Here is a 23986-nt window from a genome sequence, read left to right on the forward strand (position 1 = left end):
CCCTCCAGGGTTCAAAGACCTCTACATCTATCTTTTATGGGCGTCTTCAGCAACTTGGGCTAGGATTTGCACAAAGCAGCCACAGAGTGAGACCTGGAGCCCAGATCTCCTGAAGCAAACCCCTGTGGAAAGACCAACTGTGATAGAATGCCCAAGTTCAAGGAGGGCAGAAGTGCTTCCTTTCATCCTCTGCCCACGTCTTACCCATTGCAGTCTGGTCTTCCCTTATCTGGGCTGTCACCCCACGCCCCTTTTTGATCTTTCCAGGGGCAGATGGTCCCGGGACATTTCATTTCTGTCAAGGTTAAGAGGCCTCTGAAAGATGATTTGCCTCTGGTGGGGTCCTGACTTGATTACCTCTTCTTTTTGTTGCCGTGAACTTTATGTCTGAAGGGAGAAAGAATAGCCAGTTATCACAGTGACCAGGAGGTCTCTAAGGCTGCACTCTCTGCTGGTTTGCTGCTGTCATTTCCGTTAGGGATAACAACAGCCCAAACTGAAAGTTTTTGCCTTGAGGATACGGCTTCTCACGTTCTTAGTCTCACCTTCTTACCCAAGAGCTTGTAACCTCTGAAGCCGGGCATTGCTCTCCAGTGTGAAGAGCTTCCAAAAACCTGGTTTGTCTTCTAGGTACCAGCCCTGGCAAATGATACCTGGTCTGCTCCAAATCTTTGTTGGAAGGACAGGTCTGCCAGCAGGTCTGAGAAGGTGGATGGTTGATGAAGAAACGAGGCCTACCATTCTCAGAGGCTGCTGTCCAACCTTGGCCTTCAAACAAGTCTTTGGCACTCCTCAGCTGTGGCTTCCGTGACCCCTGGAGATTCTCCTAGAGCTCTAACTTAGGATCAGTCTCACTTCAATGTTTGTGCAGAAATAAGTTCAGCTGAATGAGATTTGACAGTCTCAAATCCCTTCTGTTTTTATTGTCACTATCCTGCTAAACAGAAGAACAGAACCTCTTTCTTTCTCACCTTGCATGTCTTACCCTGAAGTGTTGGAATATTTGGGAAATTGTTAATAAAAAATCATCTGGGGTACTCTTCTACCAGCAATAGTGTCCTACTGGAAGGTGGCCAGGGGCTCCAGCTTCCTAAAAGTGCCTGTCCTAGTTGGAGGTGAGCAAAGATTTTTGCAGAGAAACCCCTCCCTATTTTCCCCAACTGCAGGTCCCTCTAGTGGCAGCAACCTCTATTTCTTGGTTCTACATGCCGAGGAGAGTCAGGATGTGTAGCTAGGTCCTGGGAAGTTTATCCCATCTCCCATGGTGCGCTTGAACATAGCAGCTTTGAATTGAAGACGAGGATTTCTGGCTCATGCCTACCCCGGGACAGGACACATCTGCACGGTGGGTAATGTGAGTCCTGAGTGGGTAAGGTTGCTTGATGAAGCTAAAGACAAATACAGAGAAAAACTGCATCAGAACTCATGACATTTAGAGTTACTGGAGGACCCTTTGCCTAAGAAAGATCATCCCAGGTGGTCTTCCAAGGTCACCTCAAGAAAGGGATTAGGAAAGGGGAGGCAAGCAGCAATGCTTCAGGGATGTTTGGGAGACCCGAGTTGTACGTCGCAGTTATTTTTTTGTCCCAGGACACATATCACCTAGATCCAAAGGCCAAAATGCCAACCACATGGCTCAAAGGAAGTAAAATAAAGAGATTAGGCCAGAAGAACACTAGAATCACAGTCTTTAGGGCTGTTTCGACCCTATGGATCATGGGCAATGTTCCATAGTGACCTTCTCCATTAACAAGGAAACATATATAAAAGGATAGGTCAGTTAAGCTGGTGTTTCGTGCCTATAAGAAGCGGAAAAGCCCAACATCTTCCTCAAGTAAAAGTTGACAATTGGAGTAGAAAGGAAGGGTTTATTGGGAGAGACTATGTGGACAGAAAGTCAGGATTAGTACTAGGGAGTTGACTTTTTTTTTTTGAGACAGAGTCTCTGTATGTCATCCTGGGTAGAGTGCCAAGCATAATAGCTCACAGCAACTTCTATCTCTTGAGCTTAAGTGATTCTGTTGCTTCAGCCTCCAAGTAGCTGGGACTACAAGCACCTGCCATGATGCCTGGCTATTTTTTTGTTGTTGTTGTTGTTGTTGTTGTTATTGTAGTTGTCATTGTTGTTTGGCAGACCCTGGCCAGGTTCGAACCCACCAGCCCCGGTGTGTGTGGCCGGCACCCTAACTGATGAGCTACAGGCACTGAGCCAGAGTTGACTTTTTAATGCTGAAAATTGGAAAGAAAAAGAATATGGGCTCAATACGACAGTGTAGAACCACAAGGTTTGTTACAGGGATGAGATCAGTGGCAGGAGCCTCCAGGAAGCAGGAGGTATGGGGTGATACTGCTCAAGCCAGCAGGTAGTCTCCTTGTGAGAGGGGAAGTAAAAACTGAGACATTATGATGGTCTCTTAATAAAAATCATATCATGCCTGGAAAAGGACAGAGGAGTCAGCAGATATGAAGCTTAAGGGGGCTGTAAAAGAATCAAGAAGCTTCCAGGGGCTGTAAAAGAATCAAGAAAATATAATTATTCCAATGGAAGCTGTACACAGAGGTCTGGAAAAAGGTCAGGAGACCCACTTTTCACCCTATCTCTGCCATCACAAGCTATGTGAACTTGAGCAAGTCACTTCACATTTGGGGTGTCATAGTCTCCTCATAGTCAATAAGGAGATTAGCCAAGCTGGCCTTTGAGTAGTGGACTTTTTGCTCTCAGTGTGGATCTAACTCCAACTCACAATTTTGGACTGAATTTATTGTTACTTCTCGATGTTGAGGCCGCAACCATTCAATGCCTCTTAGCAAGGTGAACCTTAAGATGGCTTGGTCTTCTTTTCCTGAGGAAAGAAGGACAACATTAAAAATCTTTGCAGCTACTCCTAATGAAAACTTTCTAAGTGAGCCAGAAAGTTCTTGTGTAACATGCCTTAGATTCTAGGATGTTAGTAATAGAACAATACCTAAATGCAAACCTTTGTATCTGAGATACCATGGTTTGAATGTGCCCTATACTTATGTTGAAATTTTACTGCCAAAGAGATGCTATTAAGAGGTAGAACTATTAAGAGATGAGGAAGTTGTGAGGGTTCTCATAAATGCTCTCATAAATGGATTAATATTATTATGATAGAAGTGGCTTCATTATTGTGAGAGTGGATTGTTATGAAAGCAAGTTTGGCCCTTTCTTGCTGTCCCACTGGCACTCTCTTGCCCTTCTGCCTACCACCAGGCATGGTGCAGCATGAGGGCCCTCTCTAGATGTTGTTGCCATGCTTTTGGACTTCCCAGTCTCTAGAACCATTAGCCAAATAAATTTCTTTTCTAATAAACCACCCAATATTTGTCATAACTCAAAATAGATTGAGGGGTCTGAAGCTGAGAAAAGCTCTTCCCAGTCTCTAGAACCATTAGCCAAATAAATTTCTTTTTTAATAAACCACCCAATATCTGTCATAACTCAAAATAGATTGAGGGGTCTGAAGCTGAGAGAAGGAAGCAACATGCTTGAGGTCTCTCAGCTCATACTTGATGACTCTACAGACCTAGAATACAGATCCCTTAATTTATGGTATCTTGTTACTCTCTTTCTCCTCTGACATCAGGGGAAAAAAGGTGGATTTCTTTCCCTGGAGCTCAGCTATAAGAACTAATCAAAAAGCTGGGTCCCCTTTGGTTACCCCTAAGGACCATTTTCTCATTCCTCTGAATGAGTATTGTTTACTTGCTCTGCCTGTCTGCTTTCCTCTCCTTTTTCTCTCATCCCTTCCTCTTTCTCTATCCCTACTCTCTTCCTAATTAAGCCTTGGAGACATTTGTTCCCCATTCAGATGTATTTAGGTCTTAAGGATTCTTGTTTGCATTCCCAAAAGAGGGTGAGATACTTGTTTGTGAAAACTGGCTTGGGGACAGTGATTGGTATCTGGGAAAACCCAGAAGAATCAGGCAAGTTTGAATGAATCAAAAGAATGTTCATCACCATCATGGGGCAGTTACTTGCCCTTTTTAACACTGTCCTATCTCCATATTTTTTTCTGGTGCTTATTTTGTCCCCAGGTGCTCAGTCCTGTTTTCCAGAACTTCTCACTCAGAGACACCTAGCCTTGTCCTCACCAGGCACTGCTCAGTCCATGCTTCTCCCTCTTGTTAAAATTCTCTCTTGCTCAAGTACTAATGATAGCTATCAGGAAAGGGACTGAGCTTAATAGCTTTGTGCTAAGAAAACATAATATATAGTCATGCATCACTTAATCACGGGCTTATATTGTGAGAAATTAACTGTCACGCAGTTTTGTCATAGAGTGTTCTTGCATAAACTTAGATGATATAGCCTGTTGCACACCTAGGCTATATGATATAGCCTATTATTCCTACACTACAAACCAGCACAGCATGTTACTATACTGAATACTGTATACAACATGGTATTTGTGTATCTGAACATATTAAACATAGAAAAGAGGTAATAAGAATATAACATTATAATCTCATGGGACCACCATCATATTTGTGGTTTGTCATTGACCAAAATATCATTATGTGCTATGTGATCATGTGTTTTTATGTGTATGTGTACATAATATGTACATATATATAAATGTGTATATATATGCATGCATTTAATTTTTTATGGATATATTACTTATGTAATATATACATAGAATATAAATAATAAACATATATAAATTCCTCATAATTACACCATCCAGAGACACTCTATTAACATTTTAATCTTTATTTATTTATTTATTTATTTTTGAGACGGAGCTTCAAGCTATCCCCCTGGGTAGAGTGCCATGGCATCACGCTCACAGCAACCTCCAACTCCTGGTCTCCTGCCTCAGCCTCCCAAGTAGCTGGGACTACAGGCACCTGCCACAATGCCTGGCCATTTTTGGTTGCAGCCATCATTGTTGTTTGGCAGGCCTGGGCTGGGGATTCGAACCCGCCACCTTAGGTGTATGCGGCTGGCGCCTTAGCCGCTTGAGCCACAGGTGCCAAGCCTTAATCTTTATTCTAAGTTTTTTCTATGCTTTCATAACAATTATACATGTGTAGAAGTATATATTTATCACATTAAAACTGTACTTTATATCCAATTTTTTATGTTTATGTTTTCACTTAACACTATAAAATATATGATTTTCAAATGGTGGGGTTTAATGGAGTCAGTTGGAGCAGGAAGCCTCTTAAGCAGCACTGAAGTGGGTCTGCACCTTCAGGTACCCACCATGTGGACTACAGCAGGACAGAGGCATCCTGGAAGCTGCAGCCAGGAGCAGCACTTGGGTGGGGTGCCCTCTTACTAGCACTGCTTGCCACAGTGCACCTGAGTGCACCTGTTTCCTGAGGGCCAAGGTAGGGAAATGTCTGTTCATTGCACCAACAAACACCCCTGAGAAGACTCAAAGTTGGCCCTTTAGGCCCTCATTTTCTCTTCACAAGCCTTGATTGCTAGAGAGTAGAGCATGGGTCCTGGTGGAGCTTACCTCCAGTTGAAGGAGGGTACTTGTATGTAGTTTTGGGAGGACCTTTTCTTTCCTTGACCTTCTTCCCCAGGTACTGAAAGTAAGAGGTAATCACCTTCCAGGCACAATACCTATGAGAAGAATGCTTCTGGTCATGGGCAGGAAACCACAGGTGGAGGGGTTTGGAACAATGAACATAGGGGAAACAAGGTTGGGGCCACTCCTCACAGACGGTGTGGGTGTTCAACAGAGAAGAGGATAGCATTCTGACCTTGGAGTGCTGCCTGTAGAAGGCCCTTATTCTGAAGCCTCCTCTTTGTTCAGACCTGACTCCAGCAAGGGACCTATGTGGGCAGTATGTTGGAATGCCCTCTCGAACCACGGCATGGAGTCTGTAAAGAATCTGCTATACCTAGGCCTGGGGTAGGGTTAACTCCTGGGGTCTGCTTGAGTATCAGACTATGAGCCCCCATCTAACCCCCTCCAGGTCTAGCCGGAGCATCTGATTGGCCTCTCTCTGGTCCTGATTCCTGCTTTTCATGCTGCCCCTTATTGAGAGCCTTGATCCCCTCACCTAATTCCCAACAGGATTTTCTCTGGAACAGACCCTGGTTTCTTAGGTAAGCTCATACTTAGATGTCCTGAGACTGTGCTCCCTAACCCACACAATACTCACATCTCTTCCTCCGTAGCCCTCTAACCCCTTGCTATCTCTATTTTCAGTAAACCCTTGCCTCAGACCCCTTAGAGATCAGAGATCAGTCTATTTTATCTGGTTGGCTTCTCCCATTACACTCACTGAACTGGGTCTTCCTGTCTTCATGGACCTCCCAATATGCCCAGATAGTAGTGAGAGGCCAAGTGACCTGGTTTCTAATTCTGGTTCTACCATCTACCAAGTGATCCCAAGCAAGTCCCTTAACTACTTTGAACCTCAGTTTCTTCATCTGTAAAATAGAGATGGTACTTTGCCCCACCTACCTCAGAGGGTTACAGAAATGTTCATTTGAGATAACGTGTGTATGTACAAACATACATATGATCTGTGAAATATAAATCTCTTTATAAGTGTGTAGGAAAGCAAGTAAACAAACAACTGCATGAGGATCAGGGATCCAAACTTTCCCAAAGCACCTAATCTTTTGAAACCCACATAGTGACAGCTGAGTATTAACTCAAACCAGAAGAAGCATGTATGTCAGGATCTGCTTCTGACACCACTTGTCAGGGCCTGGGACTGGCCAGGTCTTGGGTCCAGCTTAGGTAGGTTCTGGATGCGGACCACTAAGCTACCTTGCTCAGGAACAGTTTCTCTTAGGTGCTTGAGGGCTATCTACTTTACCTGGAGAGACAGAGAGAAAGAGAGAAAGAGAGAGTGTAAAGCAGTCTTCTTAGAACAGATAGGTCTTAGTCTTTAGCAGAGCTTGGTAATCTTCAGCAGAGAGATGCCGTGCTGGCGTTCTGCAGGCAGGAGAGGAGACAGAGTCAGAGTAAGCAAGTTCATGATAGAAAGTGCACACTTTTTGACTGCCTTCTCCTCCAGCCTAATATAAGGCTGAGCTCATACCTCTCACCACCACAGGTGTAGAGACTGCCAATTCACCAATGCTCTCATCTCGCGAGCTCTCTCATGCTAGTTAGAACTAAATCTCTCTCCATGCCCTTTTCACCAAGGTGTTCCATTACAGGTATTTCTTATTACCCTCACTCCTCCTAGCCATAGGCTATACAGGCTGCTACATATGTATTTCTCCAAAGTCTGATTACCCCTAAATAGAAATTCTTAAAATGAATTAGTCCAGGGTAGCAGAATTAAAATCAAGTGCTAGACAACAAATCGTGTTCTAAGGGCTAAACTGCTTATCACGAACATAGATTTTTGAATTTATTTCAATTCTGTATTAAGTAATTATTTACCTTAGGGATTTTAAAATAAAGATTAGTAGTTGGTAAGCAACCTTTATACACTTCCATTTTAATAAACTAACATCTTTTTCTGTGGGAGAAGGGAACCCCTGAGAGCTGGAATCATAATAATCTAAGCATCCTGATAAGCTTGTCTGAGAAAATGTCAGTGTCCTCTGGCCACTGTTACCCAGGGAGGCCTTGCCATTCTCTCTGTGGAAGATGTGAGCTGGAGCTATGGTAGGAATGAATAGATCAGCTGGGAGAAAAGCCAGCTCTCAGCCCAAACCTTGGCAAGACTGGTTAGGAAGCAGTGGCCACAGGTTGCATTTGGTCTGCAGATATTTTGCCTGTTTCATTTTTGCTTTCTGGCCTTTGCAGGCTCCTTATCATGTTTGCAGTCTTGAGTTAGTTGCCACATTTGCCACTTTAACCTTGAGAGAGCTGACATAGGATTTTGAATTTTTAGCTCCTCTTGAAAATTGGAATATCTAAGGACAGGGCCCCTGAGGAGTAATTATGGGAATCTGGGAATAACAAAGCAAAACACTTTGGCCTTCTTCCATAATCACAGCCTTTGTGTTAACCTTGACTGCATGTCTTCCAAAATGGCTGTGTACACCCTTGCCCTTAGGGGAGAAACCTAGGCCTGAGAAAACCTCACATCCTTGTTCCAAGCAAGCACAAGAGCACAGGCGGGAAAGCAGGCATTCTGGTTCCCAGACTTAGGCCGCCATCCATTTTCTGATCCAGGGTTTAGAGCTCTGTGTGAGGGATCCAGAGTAGTGGGTAGGATATGAAAAATATCACCTTAGTTTCAAAACTGGAAACTATGAAACAAAGGGTTAGAGGAAGATAGAAACTCTCTAGAAAGCTAACTGCATTTTTCTGACATGGCATTCATTGAGTAAGGAGAGGCGGTTACCTTTTCCAGAAGTACATAACGACAGGGAAGAGACTCATGATAGCCCCATGGAAGATACTCCGGTCTAGATGGCCCTCTGTGATGGCAGTAATTATGGAATCCTTCTGCGACTCAGGGATATTCACCTGCCCACAGAGTGGAAACCTGTCACTGAAAGAGGCTCCAGGCAAGGCAGAATATCTCTTTTGGCCCCCAGGACCCTTAAGACCACCCCCTCTCCAGAAGGCAGTTTTCGTGGGGTTGCTGGGTAAAGGACATCCAGTTGGTCCAGGACTTAGGAGTCATCTGACAATTAACTTTCAAGGACCCTTTGGAGGAAATGTTTTTTGGCTAAAGGACAGAGTGGAGTGGAAGTCCCCCTTACCCTCAGCTTTGGAGGGATGTCAGAATGCAGGAAGAGCTTTAAGATAATGTTAATTTTGGATCGCATTAGAAGCACATCATTCTCACTGTACGTTCGGTTGACCAACAGCATTTGAGCTGAACTCACCAAATCGTTAAATCTAAAAAAGAGATGCCAAGCGGGAAATTAGCAAGGAGAAAATAAAAGCAGTGACTAGATAGGGCACCTGGCCCGGGCTTGCTTCTGGCCTATAAAAGTCAGGGCTAGTTCTAGGCCAGATTGTGACTTCATCCATTCAATTATAATTTATCCCCTGGCAAATACTGAGCACCTACCCCATGTCAGACAACATGTTAAGTGTTCCTTCAAGCATATTTCTTCACCACAAATGCCCTCTTTCAGCCTATCCTCCTTCCTTTACCTACTCTGGTCCTGTAGCATTTTTACCTCTGCTGACTTCAAGACCTCGGGGAGTGGGGGGTGGGGAGGGAAGACCTCAGGCCTATCTTGCTCTTTCCTCTTCTGTGCTGTGAGGTAAACCCGGACATGCAGGTCGGTCCCACTTCTGTAGAGCACTTTAGGCAATGCGAGGAGGTTTGGACTTTCCCCCAGTGGTCATGGGAAGCTGTTGGAACACTTTAGGCAGGAGAGCGATATGGTCTGGTTTACATTTTCAACAGGTTACCCTGGTTGCTGTGCAAAGAATAGTGGGTAGAGGGCACAGGAGGAAGCAGAGGGGAGGTGATGGGAATGGGAGCAGCAACAGGCGAGGCTGTCCACTCTGACTGCGCTCTCCCTCTGACCCCTCCTGACATATTTTATTATCTGACCAACCCCTACTTACTCTCCAAACGTCAACTTAGGTGACCTGTCTCCCAAGAAACCATATCTGTGAGGACTTACAATCATCCACGTGCACTTCCTGTGCCTGACTCTCCCATCAGACTTGTCCTCCTGAAACACTCCCCAAGTTTTATCTGTATCTGCCTTCTCCATTAGTTTGTGGGAGATAAGCACAGAAAGACAAATACTATGTATCACATGTTCTCACTCAGGTGTGGGAGCTAGAAAAGTGGATCTCACGAAGATGGAGAGTAGACTGGTGGTAACCAGAGGCCAAGAGGAGTAGAGGGGAGCAGGGGATGAAGACAGTTTGATAAATGGGTAAAAACACACAGAGAAAAGAAAAAAGACCTAATGCTCAATATAAATCAATAAGGTGACTACAGTTAACAATATCTACTGCACATTTCTAAATAGCTAGAAGAGAATAATTTGAATGTTTTTAGCACAAAAAAATGTAGGCAAAGGACATCCCATTACCCTGATTTTATATTTGCACATTATATGAATGCATCAAAATATCACATGTGCCATAAAAATACGTCTTTTAAGTATCAATCTAAAATATTAATAGATAGCATTTGGGGTATAGTTTATATAGGAAGAATATATGGACCCTCCATAGTGGATTGACTTTGGCTTTGCATCAAACGATTGGCAAGCGAATGAGTATAAATGAATGTCTTAACGGAAAAATATCTGCTTACTGGCTCGGCGCCTGTAGTACAGTGCTTACAGCGCCAGCCACATGCACCAAGGCTGGCGAGTTCGAGCCCGGCCCAGGCCAGCTAAACAACAACGACAACTGCAACAGGAAAATAGCCAGGCGTTGTGGTAGGCACCTATAGTCCCAGCTACTTGCGAGGCTGAGGCAAGAGAATCACTTAAGCCCAAGAGCTGGAGGTTGCTGTGAGCTGTGATGCCACAGCACTCTACTAAGGCAACATAGTGAGACTGTCTCAAAAAAGAAATAATAATAATGATAAAATAAAATATCTTCTTACTGTCACACACACAATTTTATAAGTATAATAATTCTTGGCTTTAACTTAAGAACTTTTGGTTCAACAGTGCTATATAAGAGGATTTCTTTCATATTTATAAATAATGGAGAAAAAAGTGTGCCTCTTCCCAGAAACAAGTCAGTGCATTTCAAGGTTGGAAACTCTGAAATACTGAAGAACTTTTAGGACACAATGAAAAGAATGGTGGAAACTGATAGAGTGGCAGCACTTGGTAGAATTTCCAGGAGACTCCTGCTTGACAGGGCTGAAATCACCTTGCCTCTCCCAGGACAAGCAGGCTCTGCTGGGCAGCACTAAGGGTGAAAAGCTACAGGACAAAGGAAAGGTGGGAAACTTACTTCTCCATTTCAGAAAAGAAATAGATGTCATTGATTGCAAAGTTAACAGTGATAAGCCTGTGGCCATATATACGACGCTTTACAAAGGTCATTTCTCCATTCTCTTGTTCTATATTCCGGACATTCGCGGGAAAAAGGGCTGAACGTCCTGACGTGTTGGTCGATACAGAGAAATCTGAGAGAGAAAAACATAGGAATTACAATCCGGTTTCAAGTCACACTTAAGCCTGTGGCCTTCAATCTGGGCATAACAAAAATGAAGAAATGAAATTACTGGGTGAAATAGTCACTCCTTACTATGGGGCTCACCTTTTATGTGAAGGGCTGCTGAAAAAGCCATCTGCTCAGACGGTATGAAAGCACACACACACACACACACACACACACACAATCAACTGAGCACTGAAGGATGTTTTCCTGTTGCTGGTCTAATAGAAATACAATCATACGGTAGTTACACTAATCTCTAAGGTTTCTGCAGAGGCTGTGAAAACTAAATATGCAGATCTGACCCTAACGATGGAATGTGCTTATTCAAAGTTCATGAGGGAAATAATTTAGGACTGAACTGGGAAAGCATGCAAAGAAGCAACCAAAACAAAAAAAGTAGAGAAGTTTATTAAATTATAGGTAGAAAGCTAGAGTGGAAAAGAGACAGGAATGAGTAAAGATCATAGAAGGTTCTAGAGGATTTGGATTGTGTGTCAGAAAAATAAGACACTTATTTTAGAAATTTTCTTCATTAGGATATATGCAAAGAAATTCATCCATAGGGATTCAGGTCTGAGAAGAGAACAGTTTTGAGCTGGTCCTGACAAGGAGACCTTGGTTGAATACCTGGCTGAGTTTAGGAAAATGATCTAATCTAGCTCTAGAATTTACCATTCTTTCCATCAATCTTTCTGGAGTCCTGCTCAGAAATTATTGATGTGGGATTCCTTTTGGTGCCTTGCTATATATAGGATAAGACTCCATTGCTAGAGTCTACTTCCTGGGTGAAGGACTCAACTACAACTGAGTTGCAAGACTTTAGCTTACAAACTCAGATAATGTAACCTGATCGTACGTACCCTCACATTAACCCAAAGGGAAAAAAAAAAAGGAAAACAGACAGATAATTGGAGGGGAATTATGGAATCAGGGAGAAATTATTATTAATTTTTAGTTGAAGAGCACTATGCCATATCTGGTGCTGACTGAGTAATTAAAGTTATCTAGAAGAACAAGCAAAAATGACTGAATTAAAACCCTTGAGCAGATGAGGGGACAGATGCTTCTCTGCCAGGGCAGGCACCACTATTCACTGTGACAAGAGCATGAGAGCACAGGGGAGGCTGACTGGGCGATTCAGGGAGGGAAGCTGTGAAAGTTCTCTTCTGATTGCTTCTGTTTTCTCAGGCAAAATAAAACCATACACACTCCAGCCTAAGAGAATCGGCAAGATTAATGGAGTGGAAGTTCCAACAGGAGTCAAAGTTTGTTTGAGATGGGGTATTATAGCCAGAGTATGAAAATACATGTACATTTAAAAAAATCAATAATAAACACTTACGTTCACGATAGAGGTTACATCTGTGGTGGGTAAAGGAATTTGACTGAAGAGGGGCATATCATGTTACCTGGGTTACACAGTTTTCTATTTCTGGGATTGGGTAGTGGATATTCAGTTGTTCATACAGTCACTTATATGTGTGCTGTACTGTAAAATAAAAGGCTTGAGCTGGTGACAGACTGAGTGTCACAGCTCTTCCTTGCATCTGAGAGGAACTGGAAATTGGGTAGACCTCCCATTGAATTGCATAAGCGCTCTTGTTCCTGGGCTGTCTTGTAATGTTGGGGAAGTAGGAAGTCAAGAACAAAGAAACAGACTTCCTTCTGTTCTAGAGCATGAGGGCTTGAACTCTTTTATTTAAAAGAAGGAACAAAAGAGCTAGAACTATTTTTTGAATCCTAAATATGTGGTTGTGAAACAGTTCGTAAAAGATATATGCAAAAGGTTTTTTGCAAAGTACAAAAATTTTAAAATACCAATAGAAAAACAGACAAAGGTCATAAACAATTCAAGGAAGAATGCAAATGGCCAATAAAGATCCTCAACCATTTAAGGAAAATAAAAAAGAATGGCATATTATTTTTCGTATTCCAGGTGGGTAGTTTTTTAAAATGTATAATGCCAGGCAGCAGCTGTGGTTCAGTGTAGGGCACTGGCACCATATACCAAGGGTGGTGGGTTTGAGCCCGGCCTCAGCCAAAGTGCAACAAAAAAATAGCCAGGCATTGTGGTGGGCGCCTGTAGTCCCAACTACTCAGGAGGCTGAGGCAAGAGAATCGCCTAAGCCCAGGAGTTGGAGGTTGCTGTGAGCTGTGATGCCGCTGCACTCTACCAAGGGTGATAAAGTGAGACTTTGTCTCTAAAAAGAAACAAAAAAATACCCTATTGTTGGTAAGGGTGTGAGGCAGGCTCAGACACTAGTTTATACTGTTCCCCAGAGTATAAATTAGGGCTATTAATTTGGAGGGTGAAAATTTAACTCTTTTTAACCATTTATTCATTATTTCAATTTTAAGGAATTTATTTCATAGAAGTGCACAATTGCACAATAAGTGTTTTGCAGCATTGTTTGAGTGAAAGTTGGAACAACTCAAAATCATCAAGAGAGATGATTCCTCACTAGAAGTCTCTCTGATCTCATGTCAGACACTTTCCCCATCTCAAAATCTCTAGTCCAACTGACCTGATTACAGTTCCGGAAATGCACCATCCTCTTAGTTTAGGATTCTTTGCCTACCTAGAAGTCACTCTCCTCCCATCCCACCTGCCAAAACTGGTCATTCTTGAAAATTCAAGTTTATGTCATTTTCTGGGAGAAGTCTTCCCTGACCTGATCCTCCCACCATTAGGATCTCCCTGCAGTTGTTATTGGGATCAATCATCACAATTATAGAATGATGCCAATAACACTGGCTAACCCTTTTACGGCATGTACTATTGCCAAGCATAGTTCTAAGATGCTTTGCTTGTTACTATTCATTTAGTCCTCATAACAACCTTATGAAGTAGTAACAATTATTACTCCTATTCTACAGATGAGAAAACTGAGGCACAGAGTAACTTTCCCAGTTCATTCAGCTGGGAAGTGTCAGATTAAAATTCAGGCACTCTGGTTCCAGCATCTGTGGCTCATGTTTTCTGTCTGAAGTCTGTAGGTGTCACAAGGGCAAATTCTATATCACACGTTCACTACTGTTCAGCGCTGTATCTCCAGCACCTGGTAAAGTGCCTGCTACATAGTAGAATCTCCAAAAGTGTGTTGAATGAATGAATGAATGAATGAGTAAAGCAACTGAATAAATCCACATGATGGACACTTTATGGTAATCAAAAAAAACAAGGCAGATCGATGTATACTAACATAAAATGATGTCCAAGGTACGTTATTAAGTGAAAAAAGCAAGTTACCAACAGAACATATGGTGTCGATTTTGTGGGAAAAAAGTAAGTATTAAGATACATAGAGAGAAACATAATTATATATAATTATGAGATAGGTATACAAAGCATTAACAATGTTCTCTCTTGAAGGATTTTCACTTCTATACTATATGTTCCTGAAACTTTTGACTTCATTATTAAAAGTGTGTATTCATTTTATAAGCAGAAAAAAATTTAAATAATTTTTAAAGACCAAAGCAAATAACAAAAGGAGGTAGTTTTGCAAAATCCAAGAGCTCGCAGTACCTTATTAGGTTAGTTATTCTCCACCCTTGCTGGCTTCCCTCTGGGCTTGCACCCTCTGTAGAGAGGCCTGGGCTTGGCTTTGCATGCAGACCTTACCTCAGCTGCCATAGGCATGATACAAAGCAATGAGGTTTGCAATTTCTTATCTGGGCTGACCCTGGTGGCTAAATATCAACAGGGAATGGCAGTAAATAGAGAAATGACTTACTGTCTTTGCTAATTTGCATTTCCAAGTGAAGAAAGTCTTCAAATTCCTGGCGCTTATTAGGATCCGACATAAATCTGCGGTACTTGCAAAAGCTTCTGATAAAGTTGATCATTTTCATCCAGCCTCTCTTCTGGGGAAAGAAAGAGGAATAGGATACATTCATTAATCGAGCTGCTGTTCACTGAGAGGGTATTGTGTGTTAAAACTTGGCATTCCTTACATTTAATCCTCCCAACACCTCTATGAAGGTATAATTTTTACTTCCAATTGGAAGGTGAGAAAACCCAGGTCAGAGATCTTGTAAACCTGCCCCAGATTACGTAGCTGGTGAGTGGAAGATTCCCACCCACCCGCTACCCACAGTCCCTCTGCCACAGGCTTTCACCAGGGAAGATTTGAGGTGCCATGGGAGCGAAAGTGGGAACGATGAAAACGGGAAGAAACAGAGGACAGAGGTAAGTAATGCTCAAGAGAAAGGAAAAATGGCTCAGGCAGATTTTGAAATGTTGAAGAAATAAGGAAATGAGCAAAACCATTTCTGATGTATAATTACATTCACACAAATGCATTTTATCTTTCTTCATCTGTTTTGTGATAGGCACCCCGTGACCATTCTCCAGTTTATTTGCCTCTTAGGAAATTGATACGTGGAGTCAGAAAGAGTCTTGTTGATCAACCTCTCTTGCAGAGAGGGAACCTCACTGTAAGCATAGCTTTAAGACAGCCAGCCATGAAGTATAAAAAGTGCTGATTGGGTCAGAAACTTTGAGTCTGGCACCTAGCTTCTCTCTGTAATTTGGGTCAATTTACCTAACCTGTGTCTTGGTGGTTCTATGTGTAAGACAGAAGCCATAGCCTTTGGGGTTGTGGTGAGGCTTTGTGATCATACAGTATGATCCTATAAACCCCGAAGAAGTGCTTTACATAAAGTGAGTGTTAAGTATGGGATGGTTTTCTTTTATCTTATCTAAGAGCAACCAAAAGTCCTGAAATTAAAACAAAGTGTCCTATTACTGGGTGCCCTGACATGGAATTGTTTCATATGTGAATGAAATACAGAGGAGAAAGGAGAGAAAACACATTTTCATCCCTGGAGTATTAGATCATATGGGTTTAGACATTATTTTAAGAGATATCTTAGTGCCATTTTTGGAGTCAGATAGAGCTGGGCTCAAATTTTTCTAATACTAACCAACTCTAAAACACATAGAGCAAGTGATTAAGGGGACATGTCTTTTTTTTTTTTTTCAATCCATACGAAGAGTTTCCTGAGTAACATTCCTGACTCCTCTTTTTTCCCCTTTTCTCTCCTCCCATGGGAGAAAGAATGAGCTAGATCAATGTTTTCAACCTTTTTAATCTCACAGCACACTTGAACCTCCAGTTCAACCTCTGTGGCACACTTAAATTATGTTAATAAAAAAAGAGTAAAAAAATATATACTTACTGTGCTTCAAACTTCTTTTGAAAATAATTTAATTAATGATCTTTAAAAATGTTCATGGCACACTGGGTAAAAATCTAGAAGCTAGATAAAGTTGAAAGAAGGAAAAGGACACGCTCTGTTCTCAGTCCTTTGTATTCTGTCTTTGGGATTTGCTTGCCTGCAGGACACTTGTTTCAGGTCTGTTCTTTTTCATACAGTGAGAGACTCACTCACCCTATTAAGCGAAGGCCTAAGTTGTTCTATATACCAGTGACTATGTGTGTAAGTCAGTCTAATTTGGGTACAGAGAGGATCAGCTAACCACATTGCTTCACTGCCAATCCTTGTCTTCCTGATTAGTTTTCAGCAGTAAAACAACAACAACAACAAAAAACCCAGACACTTCGATCTCCATGTATCTAACCCCAATACCTACTACTCTACCAGTTCTAATCACAGGCAGGGAAGAGGATTTCTTCAAATTCCCAGGGTAACAATTTCTCTGAGCTTCAGATTCTTCCTTTGTAAGATGAGGGTTTAAAAACCTACTCCCCAAACAGTAGTGGTTTTTGTGGTTAAATAGGCTTACAGTGAAAATATTTTGCATGGTAGACCGGGCCTAGACAGTGGATTTTCTCTTCTCTAATACCTTATTTTCACTTTCTTCTTCACTGACCTGGCTGACCTGGGATTCCTGCAGGTGAGTTGTTGCTGTTCTTGAGGGCTTCCTAGGCGAAGGTTGAATTTGTGTTTCTGTCTCCACAGGACGAGCTGGAAACAGTTCTTGGTAATCTTTAAACCTGCCAGAAAGAGACCAGTATCAAAGAAGGCAAAACTTGACATATAAAGGATAACTGTCTAAGTTGCCTCAGCTTTTGGAGCAAGTTTCAGTGAAAAGTGGGGAAAGATAAAGTAAAAAAAATACTCTTCTTGCTTTATCAATCCTTTTTCAACATCAGCCTATGGTTCCTGATCAATACGGTAATTCCTCTCGTTAAGGGAAATGAACAAAAATATGTGTACGCATGTTCCTAGCTAGCTAGGTTCAGGATAAATTTGTAGAGAGGCTCTGGCAATGAGCTAGGAAAGTAGATCGTGACTGACACGGCTTTCAGAAGGCAATGAGCAACTCCAGAAAGAATCCTTGCCTTTACTGAGCACACTCACCACTTTTCTTCCACTGATTTCATGATAAAGCTCTGCAGCATTAACAACATGGTTGTGCTGACATGACGCATGTTTGCGACTTCTCTGATAAGCGGGGCATCACACTGCAGTATTTCCTCTAAAAAAGCAAGAGAGAGAAAGAGAGAAAACAAACATCATCCTCATCTACCATTTTTGAGGTAGCTGGTATTTTTTTCATCCTGGTCTCACAGCCCCCTATGAGCCCTGCACAATTTGTTTCAACATCCCCAACGCATATTTGGAATGCTATGCACAAGCGTATTTGTAGATAAAATATTTTCGTGGTTTATTTCCATTCAAATTTCAAAAATGAGTGCTTTAGAGGAAAGAAATGTTTAAATAAAACCTAGGTAACCAATGACCAATTAAAAAAAAAAAAAAAGAAAGAAATGTTTAAATGACTCATTCCTAAAGCTGGTTGGAAATTGTCAATTTAGGGAGAGGGTGAAAGGATAAAGGATTAAAGTTACGTTGTTGGAGCAGATGAAGAATCCAAGATTACAAACATGTATTAAATGGGCAATATGGTTCTCCAGGGAGTTCAGGGACTGTTGTGTTCATTAATGAGACTTGAAAACTAATCAAAGTTAGGATCTGGGTACTCCTCTTTCTCTTCTAGCTCATTCAAAATGATGTACAGAATTTGACATTCTAAGATTCAAAAAACAAATACTTCTCCAAATAAACATTTGCTAATTTAACCTCTTCCTATTTTCATAATATTTATAGCCTTTTCCTGGTTTACTGCAAGTAAAAAACAAATTCACAGAAACGCTATCCTCTTTATCTGTGACCAAACAGGAAGCTCTATGGTTACTGTCTTACTCTAGGCTTGTTTACCTCTCTAGAATGGGATCATGCTCACTCCCTTTTGTTTTCCTCTAGAATTAAAAGTTAGTACTTAACTTGCAGCTTCTGCTTTTGGCCAAGATGAATTTGCATGGGCCATATTTACCCTCCTACCTTAGGCAAGAAAATAAAACCCAAGAAACAAAGATTTTCATGCCTACAGTTTTCCTTCCCCATGTAACTCTTTTCACAATCTACAGGAGGTGGTCAATCCACCTTTGCATATAGCCAACCCTTGCTTTTGTATCTTACTCCAGATGTAGTTGATTTGATAGTCAAAGGGCTTGAGTGAGATTCAAGTCCACCAGCTGAACAAGCTTGTTAACTTTTCTGTGTTTCTCTTTCTTTGTTGGTAAAATGGAGCTATTTTTGTATCTGTTACAGATATTAAACAAAATTCTATTGTGATATTTCGATAAAATGAACTGAGAAGATATATGTGAAAGTAGCTTTCACTTGGCTTCTTTTACTAGTATTAAGATTTTAGATATATTATTGTCGTTCTCTGCTTTCCCTGTCTCTCTTAATCTTTGTCCCAGTACTGCCCCATGTCACCACAGCCCCATGTCACCACTGTTCTGTTCTGCTTTCTCTGGGAGCTCACACAAGCGAAGCGATTTCCCTATTCTCCTATGACCCTTCAGGGAGAAGGAAACAGGATCAGGAGAAAGGATGCATACCAGGAGAGACATCGCTTTGGAAAAAAGTCTTGAGTAAATTTTCCAGAAGAGACTTATAAGCTTTTTCATTGGTTTCTATGACAATCCTCTGTACAGCTACCAGGAAGTCCAATGGGCTTTCAGCCTTCCGTTCTTTGAGGAACTCCCGGAAGTACTCCACGTGCTGTGAATTTAGGAGGACTTCTGTCATGTTTCTGGAAAACAAGAAAATATCGTTGGTAGAGAGACAGGGATAATGACTCTGGATCCTGTTCCAAATTGGGAATGGGGAAGGACATCTCCCAGGCTGTCAGGCCTTAGCAGTTTGTGAGATAAATTAGTTAAATCTATTTCTTTGGAGATGAACTTGAACTTTAAGGTGTCCCTCCTGAGCTCAGTCAAATCATTTGAGAAACCTAATGGAAGAGGAGGGGAAGTATTAAAGGTGACAATGTTTTTCAAAGGAATTCTTTTTTATATTATGGATTCAAAACAATTTCTAATTCGCAGTCATTTCTTTGAGACAGAGCGTGACAGGTCTACAGTTATTGATATTTACAAATTTCCTGCACTCATTTTTTCTTTCACTGCTCCTTGACTATAAGTCCTCCTAATGTTTCATCCCCAATCCTGTCCTTTTGCCTCATAATTTTTTTTTTTTTTTTTTTTTTTGGTGTGGGGTAATCTGTCCCTTCTCTGTGTTTTCAATTTTCATTGATATAAGGAAGTGGTTTCAAATTTTATTGCTATGGTAAAACTATATTTCCAGTTCCTATGAACTTCACTTCTAAATTTCAACTGACCATTGAATATCATCTTTATGTCATAGTTATTATTTAAACCTCTCTGTACGTGCCCAGACCAACCTGTTCTTCCTTTATATACCTATTTCATTAAGTATGTTCGCTACAGATTTTTAATAGATCCCATTTATCAGGATGAGATAGTTGCCTTCTATTCTAATTTTATTGAACGTTTTTATCATAAATGTGTTCTGGATACTGTGAAAGGCTTCTTCTGTATCAACTGACATAATGATGTGGGTTTCCTCCCACTATTTTATTAATGTGCTATATTGTATTAATTGACTTTTAGATGCTAAACCAACCTTGCTTTCTTGCAATAAGTCCTACTTGGTCATTCTATAATCTTTTCTATATGTTGCTGGATTTGCTTTGCTACTCTTTTGTTGCAGGTTTTTACATCTAAAAACAAAGAGAGTATCAATCTGAGGGTTTCTTTTCTTACAATGTATTTCGCTTGCTTTGGGATAAGGAAAATATAGGCCTAGAACAATTTGGCAAGTGTTCCTTCTTCCTCTTTTCTTCAAAGAATTCATAAAATATTGATATTATATATTCTTTAAATGTTCCATAGATGTCTCCAATGAAGCCAGTTATGTCTGGGCTTTTCTTTGTGAGAAAAATTTAAATAATCAGTTTAATTTCTTTCTTATTACAGGTTTATTCACATTTTGTACTTCTTCCATGGGTTTCTGTAATTTGGGTTTTTCTAGAAGTTTATCTATTGCATCTAAGTTGCCTAATTTGTTTTTTGCATCTCCTTGCAATCTTATTAATTTCTGTATTCAGTAGTTCTGTCTCCTCTTTCAATGCTAGTTTTGGTTGTCTGTGTCATTCCACTTTTTTCCCTTGGTCAGCATAGCATAGTGTTCATCAATTTCATTGATCTTTACAAAGAAACCCAACTAGTGTGCATGGATTTTCTCTATTTTTCTCTTTATTGTATTCATTTACACTCTAATAGTTATTATTTGCTTCCTTTGACTTTAATTTAAATGTGTCATCCCACCATTTTGGTCTCTGTGGTTACTGATGTGAAATAAACTTTCATCTTATAGTTCCCTTGAATGTAAAATCCTTTTTCTTCTGCAGCTCTCAAGATTTTTCTCTTTGCCTTTGTTTTTCAATAGTTAGCTATGATATGTCCAGGTGTGGATCTCTGTTAATTTCTTCTACTTGGCATTCATAAATTTTCTTGTATTTTTCGAATAAGGGCTTTAATCAAATTTGGGAAGTATTCAACCACTATACATTCAAATGTTTTTTTTTCTGCTCTTCTCTTTTTCTTTCCTTCTGAAAGTCCCGCTATTTATGTACTGGTGTGCTTGATGGTGTCCCTCAGATCTCTGAGATTCTGTTTATGTTTCTTAATTGTCTTTTTCTTCAAACTGGACCACTCTTCTGAACTCTAATCTTCAAGTTCATTAATTTTTCTGTGAATTCAAATCTGCTGTTGATTCTCTCTAGTGACTTTCTCATTTCAGTTATTATACTTTCCAACTTCAGATTTTTATTTGGTTTTATTTTATAATTTCTATTTCATTAGTGATATTCTCTATTTGATTATTTTAAACATGGTTTTCTTTAGTTTGTGGAACAGCTTGGTTGGGAGTCTTTAGCGAGTCCAATATCTGAATTATATCACAAAGAGTTTCTATAGTGTCTACCTTTTTTATCCTTGTGTATGAGCCATACTTTCCTGGGATATTTTGTTTGTTCATTTGTTTATTTGCTGCTTGCTTATTTTTTTGTATGTATCATAAATCTTTTGTTTAAAGATGACATTTTGGATAGTATAGCAACTCTGGAGTATGATCTCGCACACCGCCTGTCACCCACCAAAGGTTATTGCTGTTTATGGTTTTCCTCTCCTCTCTCCTCTCCCCTTGCCTTTTCATTTTCCTTTCTCTTTCTTTCTTTCTTTCTTTTTGTTGTTGTTGTTGTTATTAAGTGGCTTACCTGGCTGATTCTGTAGAGTTAGTCTATCCTGCAGTGTGTGGGCACTAAAGTGCTCAGTTTTTTCTTTTTAACATTCTTATTTTTATTTTTAATTTATTTTATAAAAAATAAAAAAAATTATTGTTTACTTTAGAGTCTCACAGTTAGCCAATGATACATAGATAACTGGGCCCTGCTTTGGTCTGTCTTGAGCATTTGCATAGCCTTATCAAATTACCCTGGGGATATCTTATTCTTCAGATCTCTCTTCTATACTTTTGGCTATTTACTGCTTGCCCAACCAGCATCACTACCTTAAGCAACTGTGATGGTTGCTCTCCTGACTGCCACAAAGACTCTTATTGTTTTTGACAATGTTCCTGGTCATGAACTTTTCTATAGTGTTCCAAATTATGTCAACCCCTTCTGTTGGCAGCAAAATGGCTGGTACTTATGGCTAACATGCTTTGGGTGATGTGAGCAATTTCAAGCTAAAAAGCCACAGATCCCACTGTTCTTCTCCCCCACTGGGTAGTTTTCTTGAATAAGCATGTTTTAATTGTTATGTTCCTCCAATTAATTTATAGTGTTCTGAAATTCTTTTGGACAGATTTTCCTGGTTTTATCATTGTTTTTAGGAAGAGACTACTTGCAAGATTCTTCTGAAATTCTTTTGGACAGATTTGTCCGGTTTTATCATTGTTTTTAGGAGGAGACTACTTGCAAGATTCTTATTCTTACCATTCCAGAAAAATTAGTCTTTCTGCAGTGTTTTTTACATCTGTATATTCCTTTCCACTTTCCCTTCCACTATTTACTTCAGGCCTTTACCATCATTTTCCTGAACAATTGCAGCAATTTCTCAACTATTATTTCTGCCTTCATTCTTTGAGCCTCTGACTATGTATACTATTATTGCTATTTCTGCTGGTGTAATATTTTTAAAATTCACATAAGAGGTATCTGCTATGCATTGCTTCAACAAACCATAAAGAATCCTTAATGCCACTTAATCAATACAAATTCCTTAATTATTCTATTTATTTATTTATTTATTTTGCAGCTTTTGACAGGGGCTGGCACCCTACTCCTTTGAGCCACAGGTGCCACCCAATAATTTTATTTTTTTAATTGACAAATAGGTCATGGAGTACATAGTTATGTTTTAATACATATAATGCATGGTGATCAGGTCATGGTAATTAGTATATTTGTTTATCATTTCCTTGAGTTGGGAACATTCAACATTCTCCTTCTAGCTATCTGAAACTATATAATGCATTATTGTTAACTATAGTCACCCTGCAGTGGTATAGAACACTACTTATTCCTCTTATCTAGCTGTAATTTTATATTTCTTAACAAATGTCTCCATATCCCTCCCTTCCCTCTACTCTTCCCAGCCTCTAGGATCCTCTGTTCTATTTTTTACTTCTATAAGATAATTTTTTTAGGTTTCATGTGTGAGTGAGAACGTGGTGTTTAACTTTCTGTTCCTAGATTATTTCATTTAACATAATGTCCTCCAGTCCCTCCCATGTTGCCACAAGTGACAGGATTTCACTCTTCTCTTGGCTTCATAGTATTCCATTGTGTATATGTACTACACATTTTCTTTATCTATTCATCTATTGTTGAACTTAGGTTGATTCCATTATCTTTCTGATTGTGAATAGTGCTGCAATAAACATGGTAATACAGATGTTCTCTGATTTAATGATTTTCTTTACTTTGGTAAAATTCGCAGTAGTGGGATTGCTGGATCATATGGTTGGTCTATTTGTTTTTTGTGGGGGCCTTCATAATCTTCTCCATAGTGGCTGTCCTAGTGAGCATTCCCATTAACAGTATATATAAGTTCCCTTTTATCTACATCCTCATCAGCATTTGTTATTTTTTGTCTTTTTCATAACAGCCATCCTAATCAGAGTAAGATAACAATTACCATCATTTTGATTTGTATTTCCTTAATGATTAGTGATGTAAAGCATTTTTTCATTATTTGTTGGCCATTAATATGTCTTCTTTTGCTAAGTATTTGTTCAGATCATTAGCCCATTTTTAAAATATTGGATTGTTTGGTTTTTTGCTATTGAGATGTTTCAGTTCCTTATACATGTGAACATGTATTCTGAATATTAATCACATGTCAGATAAGGAGTGTGCAAATATTTCCCCCCACTCTATAAGGTGTCTTTTTACTCTGATTGTTTCCTTTGCTGTGCAGAAGCTCTTTAGTTTTAGTAATCCAATTTGTTTTTACTTTTGTTACCTGTGCTCTTGAGGTCTTATTCACAAAATCTTTTCTCAGATCAGTATCTTGAAG

The 23986-nt window shown here is 40.2% G+C and overlaps 1 protein-coding gene across 1 annotated transcript in view; it reads right to left on the reverse strand.

Moving 5' to 3' along the window:
- Window positions 1-1317: 1317 nt before the first annotated feature.
- The window catches only part of RGSL1 (regulator of G protein signaling like 1), an 89726-nt gene continuing 67057 nt past the window's right edge, over window positions 1318-23986 (reverse strand). Inside the window, exons 11-20 of the mRNA XM_012802578.1 lie at window positions 18941-19134; window positions 17391-17508; window positions 16909-17023; window positions 14798-14927; window positions 10851-11025; window positions 8666-8804; window positions 8302-8426; window positions 5493-5602; window positions 2745-2837; window positions 1318-1388 (exon numbers count right to left, since the gene is read on the reverse strand). Of these exons, the coding sequence (XP_012658032.1) occupies window positions 1318-1388; window positions 2745-2837; window positions 5493-5602; window positions 8302-8426; window positions 8666-8804; window positions 10851-11025; window positions 14798-14927; window positions 16909-17023; window positions 17391-17508; window positions 18941-19134 (1270 nt within the window). The remainder of the gene's footprint in view (window positions 1389-2744; window positions 2838-5492; window positions 5603-8301; window positions 8427-8665; window positions 8805-10850; window positions 11026-14797; window positions 14928-16908; window positions 17024-17390; window positions 17509-18940; window positions 19135-23986) is intronic.

This window comes from Otolemur garnettii, unplaced genomic scaffold (assembly GCF_000181295.1).
Source record: "Otolemur garnettii isolate 467f Iridium unplaced genomic scaffold, OtoGar3 scaffold00016, whole genome shotgun sequence".
NCBI classification, from domain to species: Eukaryota; Metazoa; Chordata; class Mammalia; order Primates; family Galagidae; genus Otolemur; species Otolemur garnettii.